Source organism: Felis catus, chromosome D1 (assembly GCF_018350175.1).
Source record: "Felis catus isolate Fca126 chromosome D1, F.catus_Fca126_mat1.0, whole genome shotgun sequence".
In the NCBI taxonomy this organism is placed as follows: domain Eukaryota; kingdom Metazoa; phylum Chordata; class Mammalia; order Carnivora; family Felidae; genus Felis; species Felis catus.
In genome coordinates, this window is record NC_058377.1 from 34,472,319 (window position 1) to 34,488,509 (window position 16,191).

The following is a 16,191-nucleotide window of genomic DNA, read 5'->3' on the forward strand; positions in this document are numbered from 1 at the left end:
TTTTTTAGTAAATAACACATGGACATGTGTAGTATCATTGCTTCAGATATGAGGATATTTAGTATTTATTGTTCTCAACTTTAAGGCTTTAGTAAAAGTTCTTAGACAATTGGAAAACTGTTAGAATATGGAAGAAAATTTAAAATAATATAGTCTAAGCCACTGTGTTACAGAGGAGATGATAACTTATCCACAGTCCCAAAATCTGTTGCAAAGTTGAATTTAGTATATAGCCCTCCAATTTCTATGCTAGTTTCCCCCAAATATGCTAGTTTTCTTTCTGAAAGGAATCATTTCTGGAAGCTTATTAGGATAGTTATACTTAAAATTATATTAGTATAGTTATACTTAAAACAATGCTCTGATCAGATAGAATAAATTTGCAGAAAGGAATTATCTGAATTCATGAAAAGGCCATTTTATATGATTATAGAACTGATCATCTATTTTATTACTTTAAACAATAAATTTCTTTTGATGGAATCCAAAGCATATTAGGTTATTGCCAATTTATGCTCAATAATGAAAAAAAGGTTCCAGTGTATTAATTTTTATCCCTAATCCATTGGATTACATTTGATGATAACAACCGTTTGTTTCTTAAATTCAATATTCCATCATATTTTGTCATCTTTAATTTCAAACTAATCTATTTTTTGTCTCTATTTCTACTGATGGCTCTACTCTTCTCTCACATGCTTGTTTTACTCTCTCCTCTCTTATCCTTTTTATGAAATAAGTGTCAACTCCACTATATGTATCTATATATTGTTTTTAACCTCTCACCCATTCTTTCCATTTTCAGCTCTTCCACCTATAACTATTCACTTATTTATAACTTATTTATAACTTTCTCTTATTTAGTAATCCTCTATTATTAAACATCTTTTGTTACTAAAATATGATAAAAATAAAATAGAAAATGCATAACTATTTCTTAAAGTCTAACTTACAGAATCATAGATCTAAGAATTGGAAAAACATTTATATCATCTGATTGATCAAGCTCTTTGATGCTAATATTATCTTCACATAATGGTCATTTAGTTCATGCTTGAATTCTATAGAGAACAGACAGACTTTCTTGAGATAGAGTTAACACTCCCACTGAGCAACTCTGACTTCTTAGAATGATCTTTTTCTAAAATTAATTCTACCTCTCACTTTTCTGTATTTTGACTGATTTGTCCCTTTGGATATTTTAGAATAAGTCTAAGCTGCTTATATATGACAAACTTTCAACTATTTAAAGATAACAGTTTCATGTAGTATTAAGCTTAGGAATTCTGACTTTTGAGCCAGGATTCCTGCCTATTTGCCATGTGATAATACTTGTTTGCTATGGGAAATAATATGCTTTTGTATCTCACTAAGAGATCAGGACACTGAAAATGGTATTTCTATATGATAGTTAAGAAAAAAAGGTTATTTTTTCAAAGTCTTTATATCTTGTTTTATTCCATGAACAATTATATTTGCTTGTTATTAGACAATACACAAAGGCCACATCTTAATGTTACAAATAAAGACAGTCTGCAATTGAAAGTCACTACTGTTAATCTGGAGTTAAGAGAGGCAGGTCAAATCACTCTATTACATATGAGCAGAATATATGCCCACAGTTCAACTACAAAAACTCTTTTTGCCTGACCCCCTAAGACATTTGTATATTGGAGTTCCCTGAATACTTTACTCATTGGCTTATAAAAAGCAACAATTAATTGATTCAGGGAAGACCTTGCAAGAAGAAGGTCTCCCCTGAATCTTCTATCAATACTTCCTTAAACATCAGCTCTAATATTTAATTTAGTTCTCATTCCTTAAGTTCCTTTGATCATTTCCATAATAATATGGTTTCAAGTTTTTCCTCATCATTTTGCTTTCCCTCCATTAAATGCATTGTTGTTTATCTATGTTTCCATTGTATGATTGAGCCCGGAACTGAACATAATAATCACAATCATTGTTAGCATGATAGATGCAAAGTAACCGCTTGTTTGTTCTTGACATTGTTAATACAGCTGAAGATAATATTAGGGTTTTGTTTTTGTTTTTGGTAAGCACATACCAGTGCTGACTCACAATCAAATCAATAATTAGCTATTGATACCTGTTGCCATCTTCTCTCTTGCAGACTTTTGACATAGCAACCTGATTACATTCTTGCCTAAACTCTATAATCTATTCTTCATAAAGCATCTAGCATGATGTTTTAACAGGTTATCAAGTTACATCTCTACTTAAAACATGATCTGGTCATTGCCTATCTATTAATTTCACTCTTTATGACTCTTCTTGTCATACATTCTCTTTATCCATACAGATTCTTCCATCTTTTTCTATATTAGTACTTCCTCAATCACAGCAAGTGTTTCCTCCTGAGGGTTTTGACATTTGCCTTCCTCTGCCACTGACACTTTCAGGAATTTACATGACTTGCCTTTGTACACTCATTAGATCTTTCCTTAGAGACCTATTCAGCGTGATATTTTTGCCATCTTATGCAAAGAAACATCTTGGAACCCCATCACCATATACATCACTTACTATCTCTTTACTGAATTTATTTGTGGGAATTATCTGTGCAGACCTTGTACTATTTTTTCTTACTAAATTGTCTCTTTTTTTCCTAGACTGTGAGTTCCTCAAAGATGCAGAATCTGTCTGTTTTGTTCACTGCTGTATTCTTAGTTACTAGCAAAATATATACTAAGCACTAAATTAATATTTGTTAAATTAGCAGATAGCAAATGATTTGAGCTAAAAGATACTTGAAATTTATTAGGCCACTAGGACCAGGAATGAGAATATTTTTGTCTAAATTCCTTTTAGCTCTGTAATCTCCATCCCTATTACAAAACATCTTTGACAAATTACTTATGCCATACCCACTTGGAACTTTTTAGCCACAGCTATGATATCTTTATGGAGATAGACTTGTAAATGAAACCAATATTCCATCTTGGGTTCTGCTGAATCCCTTAAACAAACCATCAACCAAACAAACAAAAATCAACCCATTCCTTCAGGATTATGGAACCAGGGGCCAGATTGAAATAGTTCTTGTTTAGTTTAGGCATTAAACAAAAATAGCTCTAGGCTAGCACAGGCATTATCAGCTAGTGCATCTCTCTGAATTATTACAGAAGAGCAAGTAGACAGGCATATATGGTGTTCTCTTGGAGACCTTTAGAAAGTCTTGAAACAAAATCTGCCAGACATACATACTGAGTGAAAATATGTGGCATGATACTTCAGAGACCTGATCGAGGACATTAGTGATTCAAAGATCTTACTTTTTTAGCTTTCTTTTCTCTCTCTCTCTCTCTCTCTCTCTCATCTCTTTCTTTTTCATTTTTAATTGCTACTTTCACAATCTCCTGAATTAACCTAAGTTATTTAACCCAGAACTTCAAGAATGCCAAAAAAAAAAAATCCTCAGTTTAGTTCACGGTATTAAAAGATGTTTCAATGATCTGATTAGAAAATCCAAAATTAGTCTTTATGGATGTTTTCTGACCAGAAATTGTTATAATAAAAAACACAGATTATGCCTCTCTTCATAGAAGAAAATAATCAAACAAGTAAGTAATAATTTCTTTTCATTTATTTAAAAGTAAATACCTATTGGGGCACCTGGATGGTGCAGTTACTAAGTGTCTGACTTTGGCTCAGATCATAATCTCATGGTTCATGAGTTTGAGCTCCACATGAGGCTGTGTACTGACAGCTCAGAGCCCCTGGAGCCTGCTTCAGATTCTGTGTCTCCCTCTCTGTGTCCCTCCCCTGCTAATGCTCTGTCTCTCAAAAATGAATAAATGTTAATACCTATCTTTATAGAAATAAATGTATATACCTATCTTTATAGAAATTATTGTCTTGAGTCTTGTATAAGAAACATCAAACAAAGCACACATTGCCTCTGTTTTTATAGAGCAGATAGTCCTGTATTTTTTATATAAGCAACTAAAAATTATAACTGCAAAATATTGAAGTACTAAGAAAGGAAAGATCATCAGTTAAAACTGTATTTATCCCTGATCTGGGCCATTTAGATGGTTCCACCACAGTCTAAATCCACAGGGAGGGTAAGGTCATCCTGTAAGCATTGTAACACCATTATAAACACATCATAAGATAACTAAGTTCCCTGTCAAATTTCTGTCTTAAAGCTACAATGAGAATAAGAATAGAAAGCATTTTTTTAAATGCTAGAAAAAAATATTGTGGTTGACACCTGAATCAAATAAAAATCACCAAATATAGAAATCGACAGTTTCAAGAAATATGTAGTTGGCTTGACTGATTTTTAGCAAAGTAACATTTTCCAGAAGAGCTAAAATAAACTTAACCCTCTTTATTCTTACAAAATAGGATTTATTTTACACATGATATATTTTAAATATTTGGGTCCTGATAAGCCTATAAATTTTACTTAAATTCAAGTAAAACAGGACTTTTTTCCTGTATTTCTCTGCATGTCAGCTGTGGCCAGCTTGTTTGGGTTCTCCAGAATGTAACTGTCTCTACATTTTATAGGCAGAATAGACCTGTATTGAATTAATGAGATGTAGAAAAAGTAGCTGTTTTCTTGCTGACAAACTATTCAAATTACTACATAGGAGCAGCTCTTCAGAAGTTCATGATAAGCAATAAAATAATCTTCACCATAAACAGATATATTTTGTTGTTTTATTACTATAATAGAAATTTATCCTTGCATAACAAATGATATTGTGAACATTTGTTAACAAGTTCTTGTGGACACTTGATAAAGTATGGATTTTATGAGAATTATTTTATAATAACAAAAAAAAACTACTGTGCATGATTAATTTTTTATCAGCAAAGATTTATCATTATTGGAAATGATAATCTCAGTGAGTCAGTCCAGTTGAAAAAGCATGAGATAACTTTCATGGCACTTTCTTGATTATAAAACACTTTGATATGTTTTGCTTATTCCTTAGCCAACAGCCAATGGAAAATATTTAAAATATTTTTTTAGTATAAGAGAAACAACATTTAGATGACCTAATAAATCAGTTAATTTTGTCTTTGCTTTCCAAAACACTGAGAAAACATATTTACTCTCATTTCTCTGGGATGTTGAATCTGGCTCTCTTCAGGTGATGGTTTCTTTTTTATATCACTCTAGAATTTGTTGACAAGTATAGTTACCTTTAAAATTTTCTTTGCCTTTAAGATAAAAATAAATAAAACTAAATTCATGTACACTTCTCCGTCTGCCCCCACCTCCACTGACAAGAATAAATTAAATTGTCTTCTGATTAATTACATGTCTAATATCACCAGTGCACAGCTGATAAGAGTCAACTTGTTTTTTTGCACTGAGGTAGCCTCTATTATCATCATGACTTCCTGGGGGACCAATCAATGTGCACATATATAATTTCAAAATGATCACAGAAGGGCCATAATCCATTTCTCTTTCTCAACTGCAGCAGGCCAGTCAGACTTAATACTATCAGGGCTTGTTTTGTGTAGCACTTCTCTTTTCATTTTCTTTTATAGTTCTTAGGAAGCACTGGCTGTCAGTGACAAAGTTCTGTGCTATTTACCCCACTGGTGCCAAGAAGAAGGAGAGTATTTGTATAAGCTTATCAATGACAGACATTCTCTGTTCAGTAGTATATCATCTTCTTGGCAGAAGGAACAAACTGTCACCTGTCCAATAAAATGAATTTAACCCAACGAAGCAGAATGAGGTGAAAATGGAGAAGAAAATGTATCTTGGGGGTTGTTTTTAAAGGAGTACAGCTTACATCAGAAGCATCTGAAAGTAATTCAGGAGAAAGTAACTAGATGTACTTAGGTAGGAAGAAAGTAGGTAGGAAGTAGGAAGTAGGAAGAAAGTAGGTAGGTAGGAAGTAACTCTGAGAATTGAATTTCCTTTGCTGACAGTGTATAGCCTGCTTGGGATTCTCTCTCTGTCTCTGTCGCTCTCTCTCTCTCTCTCTGCCTCTCTATCTCCCTCTCTCTCTCTCTCAAAATAAATAAAGAAACTCTTTAAAAAAAAAAGCTCAGCTTGAAGTTAGGTCACAGTGCTCTCAATGTTACTGTATCTGAAGTAAAGATACAAAGAAATCTTGCATCTTCTTTATTGTTAACTAAAACAAAATTATTATTTGCATATAAAATACTTATGGATATAAATAAATATGTAGTAGAGTTCAAAAGTGCACATGGGTATTTCTTATTACTGTATGCACACTTTATTTAAGCCACTTTGTTGAGGTATGATTGATATACAATAGGCTGTACATATTTAATGTATACAACTTGATGAGTTTGGAATAAGTATACATCTGTGAAACTATCACCACAATCTATGCCACAAACATATCCATCATCTCCAATTGTTTTTTCCTGCCCTTTTTATTTTATTATTATTTATTTTATTTTATTTTATTTTATTTTATGTTGTGTAAGAACACTTAAGATTTACCCTCTTGACAAATTTTAAAGTATGCCTCTTATATAAAGAATCTATAAATAATCTAAAGTAGTCAAACTCATAAAGGCAGAGAGTAGAATGGTGGATGCCAAGGAGCTCAGACAGAGGAAGGAACAAGAAGGTATTATTCAAAGGGTACAATGTTTCACTTACGCAAAATGTGTAAGTCCTAGAGATCTACTGTGTAGCATACTGCTTATAGTTAATAATATTGCCTTGCATATTTTTACAGTGTGCTTTTGCAAACTACTGTCTTCAAGAGATGGAATCTACTTTTCTGCCCCTTAAATCTTGTCTTGGCCTATGTGATTTGCCATGGTGAATGAGACATGAGACATTAGACATTAGCCAAATGGCACAGAGGCTTGAAAAGTATTTACAAATTGGGGCATATCCCTTTTATTGCTTCACCTAGCTGAGTAACTGTTTAATAACTTGGGCTAGACTACTAGAAAATCAGAGACATGATCAATCCATTCCCATTGCCTTTGCTAACAGGAGCCAATTACCATCAGTGTAAGGCTAAATACTCTATCCAATTCTACCCTTTCAGACTTCACGGGAATTGCAAAGATCAGCTCAACCTGCCAAAACCAGAAGAACCACCAGCCTCACACTCAGAATTGTGAGAAATAATATGTTTTTTTTGCTTGCTTGTTTGTTTATTACTAAACTTGAGGGTGGTTTGCTATGCAGTAACAACTAACCAGTGCAATAGACAATTAACATGTGTATTATGTTCTGTGAATTGAATTTCTTTACACAGTAGTTTCTCCATGCTTAAAACACACATCTGAAATGTACACATACACTTTTGAATTTCTATATTTTCAAAGTTATCTTCCATTCTTTCTCTTTCTTTTCTTCAGCTCAACTTCTCAGAAAACAAAATTTACAGTATTTGTCTAATTGTCCTACTCTCCTAACCATTTCTTAACTCACTATTGTAAGATTGATGTTTCCACTACTTTTTACATAAAGTATATACTTATTCAGATTCTTTCAGTTTTTATATAATGTTTTTCTATTGCAGGATCCTATCCAGAGTCACACATTACATTTAGTTTTTGTGTCTCCTTAGTTTCCTCTTCCTTTGACAGTTTCTCCAATATTCCTAGTTTTTGATGACCTTCAAATTTTTGAGGAGTATGGCCAGACATTTCATAAAATGTATTTCATTTGGGATTTGTCTCATATTTTTCTTATGATTAGACTGGGAATATAGGTTTTAGTGAGGAAAATCACGGAGGTTAGGTGCCATTCTCATCGCATCATATCAAGGGTAAATGCTATCTCTGCTGATGCTGACCTTGATTATCGCTGGGTTGAAGACGGTTTATCACTTTCCTTCACTATCAAGTTACTTTATTTTATCCCCACTTTCCAACTCTGTACTCTTTGGAAACAAGTTACTGTGGACAGCCCACATTTCAAGGAAGGAGGAGTTATATTCCACTTCATTGAGTAAAAAAGTATTTTATAAACTATTTGATGTTCAACCTACATGGTGAATTTGTCTATTCTTTTGATTAATTACTTATTACATCAATATGGACTTATGGGTAATTATTTTATTCTTTGGGTTATAATTCATGCTTCTTTTTATTCTTGCTCAAATTTTTTTTCCAATTTGGGCCATTGGGAACTCTTTCAGTTGGTTCCCATTGTCCTTTTGACCTACCTTCCTCATTGTGTTTTTGTTTGCTGCTTTGTTTGTTTTAGCACTTCCTTACTTTCTGGTACTACAAGATACTCTAGGCTGGTCAAGTACATTTCCTGCCACAGTCCTAGAGTTAGTCCTTCTGCAAATAATACTGATCTTTTCAATTGGAGAAAAGTATTAGAAATTAAGATCTTGATACTTTGTGTGTTGGTTTCTATTATGGTACTTTGCTTTTAGGCCTTCTCAGATGACAAAACAAGGCATATGTGTATATACCTAACTATGTATACATACATATTCATAAATACTTTTTATATATAACCATCTGTATCTACATGAAGCTAAACATGGTTCCAACTGACGTCTTCAATATAATCCATTACCATGTAAATCATTCCATTCTTCTCTTGCTTATCTGCAACCTTTCACTCCAACAGTGAGGAACCTGTATTCCACCATCCACCTTCCATTGACTTAATTGTTCAATTCCATGTATAGTGTTTTTTGAACTGCTAATAATGATATTGTTAACTACAGTATATTACCAAAATACAGGTTTTTTGTTTTGTTTTGCTTTGTTTTTGCTTTAGTCTTAAAGATTCATTTCCATAGTTACTTACATCAGTACCTCTGTCCCCCACTCCCCTAAGTGAAGTTACTTCATACATTTGTAGCATAGTTAGTTTGTCACTTTCTGCTTTTAAATCCTGGGATCCTCTAACTGCTGAAATTATTGTTTTCAATTTTGTATACATTAATGTTCTGCCATATAGTTCTATTGGTTTTGATAAATATACAATGATATTTGTCCACCATTACAATATCATATAGAGCAGTTTCATCACCCTAAAAAGTACCTTATGCTTCATTCACTCATTTAGTCATTTCTCTGTCCCAACTTCTGCCAATCAGTAATCTGTACAATCTCTATAGTTTTCCCTTACTAAAAAGGTCTTATAAATGATATCATGCAAAATCTAGCCTGTTCAGACTGGCTTCTTTCAGTTAGCAATATACATATGAGATTCATCCATGTGTTTGCAAGGCTTGATCATTTATTTTTATCACTGAATAGTATTACATTATATGAAATGTACAGTTTGTTTATCCATTCACTTATTGAAGGGCACCTAAGTTGTTTCACATTTATTATTTTATTAATAAGACTCCTGTAAACTCTTTTTGTGCAGGTATTTTGTACAAGCATACATTTTAAAATCAGTTAGGGACATGCCTAGGAGTCCAATTGTTTGATTATATGGTAAGACTATTTAGCTTTGTAAACACAGCTACATTGTCTTCCAAGATAGTTGGACCATTTTGTTTTTCTACCAGCAATGAATAAATTTACTGTTTCCTGTATCCTCACCAACAATTGATATTGCTTTTACTTCTTGTGTCTCCCTGGATCCTAACCATTTTGATATGTGTGGTGGTATCTCACTGTTGTTTTAATTATCAATCCTTTTTAAATATGACTGTAGACCCTATACAAGTCATAAATCTTCCATTGCTTCCAATAGTCAGTTTTTAAATATAGGGTGGTATAAAAGTTCTATATTTCTCAATGAAACACACCCAAGATTATCTATCCATTAAAAAATTAATAAATAAAGCAAAGAGAGAATACAGTCTTGGACTTCTCTTATTTCTTCCATCAGTTTGCTGGTTCAAATACAGCAATAATATAAAATGTGTTTATCACCCATAGCTGATAATAGAAGGTAATTATACCTTCCTTTTCTATAATAATAATCAAGTTACTATGCCAATAGGTCATTTAATGTGGTATTCAAAAACAAATAAAAGCAATATCCAGAGAAAAACTAAAGAATAAAATACCAAATAATAAAATAGTGAATAAAATATTGAATGTATTACACAGTAACAAAAGCAAAATAATAATTTGTTAAAATAATTTGTTAAAATAATGTAAAGGTGAGAGAAAGTTTTTGAATGTAATTATCCTTGATAACTGATCCTTAAAGTATCTAATCAATTTTTAAGCAGATATATGCAGTATGGAAGAATTTAGTCTGTTTTAAAAAGTAATACACATAGATGTTTTACATTAAATGCAGATAATTAAAAATTGAATCTCATGTAAAAATGATAATGTCCTTTGTTTTCAACTTTTTTTGGCATTGTCTGTAATATTTGAATAGTAACTTACCTCCAGACTCATCCTTGTTACTCGTATTTTTCAATGTTTTATTCTACTGTATGGAAAAAGCAACACCTTGATTACCCTATGATCTGGAAATCTAGCAATTGTGGACTCCATGTCAGACTGAGTATTTTCATGTTTCCACAACCAGAGTAGAATACCTCATTTGAAGTTATGGTTTATTTGGATTATGTTGTGCCAGTAGAAGAAAAAAAAAAAACTTTTGAGTGATATTACAAACTACCATTCTCCTTCCACCAATCATCATTGTCAAATTAAGAAATAAAAACACTAGACTCCAGTTAAATTTAATTTTGGATAAAATAAAATACTTCATGGAACATAGTAGAACTAAAACGTTTATTGTTTATTTAAAATTCAAACTTAACTGTGCTTCCTTTCTTTCATCTTGCAAGACTATCTCTCTTCCCATCCAGAAGAGATGACATTGAGACAATAAAAGAAAAATAAACTGGATCAGCAGGGAAGATGCTAATACTGCACAGAAAGTACCTAAAATAGAATAAAATATTCGAATGCTCTTTACTTCTTTTTAAAGTAATGATAATATTGATGAGCCTGGGTTTTCATTTAACTCTTAATGCTCCTTTCATGTTTTCACAGATGTCTCTACCACCATTTTATACAGGGTTAATCCCACCTTTTCTGTCTCTTCTTAAATCACTTTTTTCTGTAAGCAGTGGTGTTCAACACATAATAATAATAAACTATTGTTTTGTTTTTGCCGTTAATTACTAGTATTCCAACAAAGAAGAGGCTTTTATATATCTTCCCAAAGCATTCAGATACATTTAAACATAAAACAGACATTTATAACTGAAATAATAAACTTATCTTTGTATATAAAAACATTCTTTTGAATTTCAAACTTTATTAGCATAAATTAAGTTGAGAACTACCTCTTTGGTTTTAAAAGAGGACTCATCCATTATACATAGTTAATATACTGTTGATATATCAGTTATACTGATAACAATAGCACAATATAGCCACCAAGTTCAATTGAATCAAGCTATAAATGTTATGTGTATAAACATTTAAATACTCACTACAATTTAATTTCTAAACACTTAAAACAAAAACTGTGACATAATTAATTTTTAGCAGTATGATACTATTCCAAAGAATATAAACTACTTTTGTAGAATAAAAGATATCACTTTAGGTCTAAAATATAGAACAATAAGATTGATCAAAACAAAATGAGAGACACTGAGGCAACCAAAAAAATTCAGCGCGCTATAGATAGCTTTAAATGACTGTGTGTATGTGTGTGTGTGTGTGTGTGTGTGTGTGTGTGTGTAATAAATCCAGGATGATTCTGTCTTTATGTCATGAAATTTAACATTATAAGGGAAATTTAGCATTATAAGGAGACATTTGTACAATTACTTTACTATATATATATATATGTATATATATATATATATATATAAACAAATCTTCTAAAGGCTAATAATGTTTTAGATTGCAAATGAAAGTCAGTGAGGTGGTTTGGATACTAATTTTATTAACATTTATATAGTATTTTTCTAACTACCTTATTATATTGAATTGTACATGACTTCTTGCAATGCTAACAAAGGTTTAAGAATTGTTTTCCTTTTGTTGAAAAGTATGAATTTTGATATAAATTTAAATGAATACCTGAGGATATTTTGTAATGAAGACTTTAATATATTTTTATTATTTGATACATACAGCAGGATTCTTACCTGAAAGATACCCAGCTACTGACAGAAACAGAATTAGTTTCCAAGAGTTAGCCATCCTTGGTTACTAAGATATCCTGTGTCCCACCTACTGTGTTTAGAAGCTGTGATGTTTCCTCATTAAAGAATGCCCTGTTGAAATAAATAACAATTTTAAAAAACTAACAAATAAAAGGTAGACAAACACAAACCAACCCAAAAATCTGAGAGTAAAATGACAAACACCTTTTATTGCAAAGGTCAGGTTAATATATATTTGTATTAACAATAATAAAATCTCCATTAAAATTAATAATGCACAATACAAAAAATTCAGAGAAGTGATAAACTTTCCTTAGCACATTTATTTATATTGAATACTCCTCTACAGATAGTAAAAACATCAGGTTCTAATGGGGATGATTTTTCCTCACAGGGAATGTATAATAGCTTTATTTAGTACATTAGACAAATTATTGGAATAGAAAAATTGGGTAGAAAAAACAGTTATATTAATATATATTCCTCTAGTCTAGAACATAACTAATGATCATTTAGCCAAGTGATTTCACACATTCTGCCTGTAGCTCATCTAAATCTCCACAGGAAAATTTTTTACTTAATTATTAATGTCAACTGCCTTTGTTTATAACTCCTGTGATTATCTCCACTGTGTTATAGTTCCCTCCTTTGAAGAGATATTTCTCTCAGCGTCTTTTACTAGTCAGAATCTAAAGGAAATTTTTTGTGAATATTTAACATTTTTTGTCTAATGGAATTTTGATAAGATGACGAGTGTAGCACATTAATATCCTTTGGTTCTATTATTTGTACTGAAAGATATGATAAAGATTAAAAAAAATCTCATAAAATTCTACCATGAAACTTCCTGCAAGAACTTGACAATTGTACATTAGAAATTCCTATAATAGACAAGTAACTTTTGAATTTTCAGGTGTCAGTTAATGGTGTCCTTCTTAGCCCAAAGTGATTAGATTAAAATAATTGTAATGTAATAATAATTTTTAAATAGCAATTTCTTCTTGTAAACTGGTTCCTTCCTAGAGACTTAATGGTTCAAGTTATCTCTATCTTTTAAAAAACATCTTAAAAATTAGACAAGTATTTCCCCTCTTTAGTTAGGTAATAATTTGATATAGTCATGTCCAAACAGGGAAATCTGTTAGTGAATCCTTTACCTGATTAATGTTAGTCCCATTTCATTTGTATGTTCAAATCTAATTTTTGATACTCTATTTGAATTACATGGTTAGATATCATGAGTGGAGAAGAAAGTTAATAATACCTAATAATAGTTGATTATAGTCATCTACTTAAAAAAATACTTTTCATTTTTTTCATCAGAAACAAAGACAATTTGAAGCACCACAAATGACCTTATCACAATTTTTTACATTTTAAAACACTTTTATTATTTTTATACTGTTTTGGTTTTTGCCAGAAAGGAAAAGGAGAAAATTAGCACTTGACACACAAACATTAGAGAGACTTAAAGTTGCTAGAACTACAATTGTGATTTATGAGAACTGCACATTTGAATCAGTTGATTTTCAATCTGTGTTGAAATGGGCCTTTCTCAGATTATTTCTGAGATATTAATGTAGTTTTATTTCACTTGTTTTAATGAGCTTCTGCTCAGTCCCTGTCTCTCAAACTGGTATTTCCCCTGTATATTTACAGTGTGCTATTATGTTAAACATTCTTCATCAACAAATGCAAATGCTTTCGGGGCACTTAAATGCTGTAAGCTGTGAATGTCAAAGACACACAAGGGCACACACCTACACATATGCACACATATACATGGATGTTAATCACAGGCTATGAGCCAAATAAGCATGATACTGTAAGTATATTATTAATATAGAGCTATCAAAAAAGGGATTTATTCATATAATTGGCAGAAGTTGTAAATACAACAGATGGTTCTTCAGTAAAATTTCAAGAACACATTGATCTTAAAAATGAATGAATGGGATAATGCAGGGAGACTAACAATGAGGACATGAATATATAAATCAGTATCAGAGAATGATCCATACTATGATGTAATTAACACATCAAGGGACAATGAGGTGATAGAAGGGGCTACTTTAGTAGGGGTTCACAGAAGCAATTTCTGATAAGACGACATTTAGGAATTGAGGATGAGTACTCATGTTTTCAACATGCCATTATGGAATAATATGTATATATCCCATATATACATATATATATTCCAGGTACATTTTTTCAATTCCGTATATTTTTCAATGTGTATATATCCCATATATACATATATATATTCCAGGTACATTTTTTCAATTCTCAAAAATAGTACACTGGATTTTATTACTAAAAGAAACCATTTCATGTTAAGATTTCTTCAAATAAAAATTGTGTGTGTGTGTTCATTTTCAAGCATCAATGCTTGTTTAATGAGGCTAAAACACAAAAAAAATCATAGATCTTTAAAAATAATTTTTTAAGACATCTAAAGACATTTGTTTTGCTTTCCTTCTTTTTTTTTATTCTCTCTCTCTCTCTCTCTTTATTTTTTTTCAAATAAAAAGTAAGAGAAATCATCTTTAGGTTCTGAAATATATAAACTTTTTTTTATGGTAAACAAAGAAAAAATCCCAACAGTCCTTAATAACATAGATACTAAGAAAATGTTTTTTTTTTTCCTTTTCTTTATTGTTTTTATTTTAATTCCACTACAGTTAACATACAGTGACATTAGTTTAGGTGTGCAATGTAGTGTACCTTACTCGGTGCTCATCATGGTAAGTGTACTCTTTAATCCTTATCACCTATTTCACCTATCCACCCTCACTTCCTCTCTAGTACCCATCAGTTTGTTCTCTATAGTTAATAGTCTATTTATTGGCTTTTCACTCTTTCTTCCTTTGTTCATTTGTTTCTTAAATTCCACATATGAGTGAAATCATATGGTATCTGCTTTTTCTGGACTGACTTGTTTCACTTAGCACTATACTCTCTAGCTCAATCCATGTTGTAGAAAATGGCAAGATTTCATCTTTTGTATGGCTGAATGATGCCACATTGTATATAAATATCAATTCTGTCTCTATTCATATATTTATAGATAGTTGGGCTGCTTCCATAATTTGGCTATTGTAGTAATACCGTGATAAACATGGTGTTGCATACATCCTTACCAATTAGTATTTCGTATTCTATGGGTAAATACCCAGTATTGTGATTACTGCATCATATGGTAGTTCTATTTTTAACTTTTTAAGGAACCTCCATACTGTCTTCCACAGTGGCTGCACCAGTTTGCATTCCCACCAACAGTGCAAGAGGGTTCCTTTTTCCCATGTCCTTGCCAAGACTTGCTGTTTCTTGCGTGGTTGATTTTAGCTATTCTGACAGGTGTAAGGTGACATCTCATTGTAGTTTGATTTGTATTTCTTTGATGATGAGTGTCGTTGAGCATCTTTTCATGTGTCTGTTGGCCATCTGTGTCTTCTTTGGAGAAAATCCATTCATGTTTTCAACCCATTTTTAATTGGATTATTTGCTTTGTGTGTGTTGCGTTCTATACGTTCTTTATATATTTTGGATACTAACCATTTATCAGATATGTCATTTGCAAATATCTTCTCCATTCTGTTGTCTTTTAGTTTTGTAAACTTTTTTATATGCCTTTCTTGAAAACACAATTATTTTCATGACTTGAATAAAATGCTTGTATCAGATTAATAAAATAATATAAAACAACATTATTTTATGGATTACAGTATATTAAGTCCCTATTACAAGCCAGCTTAAGTTATAATCAGTTAATAAATTTTACTAAAGAACATCAGGGTGTATTTTTAGAAATGCCCTAATGGAGACTGGCAGCTGTAGAATAGAGTGTTGTTCATCAAAATATTGGAAAAGTAATAAATTCTAATTGGGAAAGTACTAATTGGACACATTTTTTTAAAAACCTCACATTTTAAGAGAACTTATTTCAATGTTTAGAATATTATCACATTAATTAAAAACGCATTAAAAACCTCACTTTTCAAAAGAACTTATTTCAATGTTTAAAATACTATCACTGTTAGCGATAGTAAAATTAGTACTAGTCACTATTATCACCTGTGATAGTTAAAGAAAAATATGTGAAATGAAATCATATTAGTTTGCAAATTTT

General features: G+C 31.3%; 1 protein-coding gene across 2 annotated transcripts in view; it reads right to left on the minus strand.

Moving 5' to 3' along the window:
- The window catches only part of CNTN5 (contactin 5), a 1,399,046-nt gene that overhangs the window by 796,637 nt on the left and 586,218 nt on the right, over positions 1–16,191 (minus strand). For both annotated transcript variants that reach the window (XM_045038579.1, XM_023239314.2), the window contains one exon: positions 12,045–12,173. In XM_045038579.1, the coding sequence (XP_044894514.1) occupies positions 12,045–12,099 (55 nt within the window). In that variant the 5' untranslated portion in view covers positions 12,100–12,173. The remainder of the gene's footprint in view (positions 1–12,044; positions 12,174–16,191) is intronic.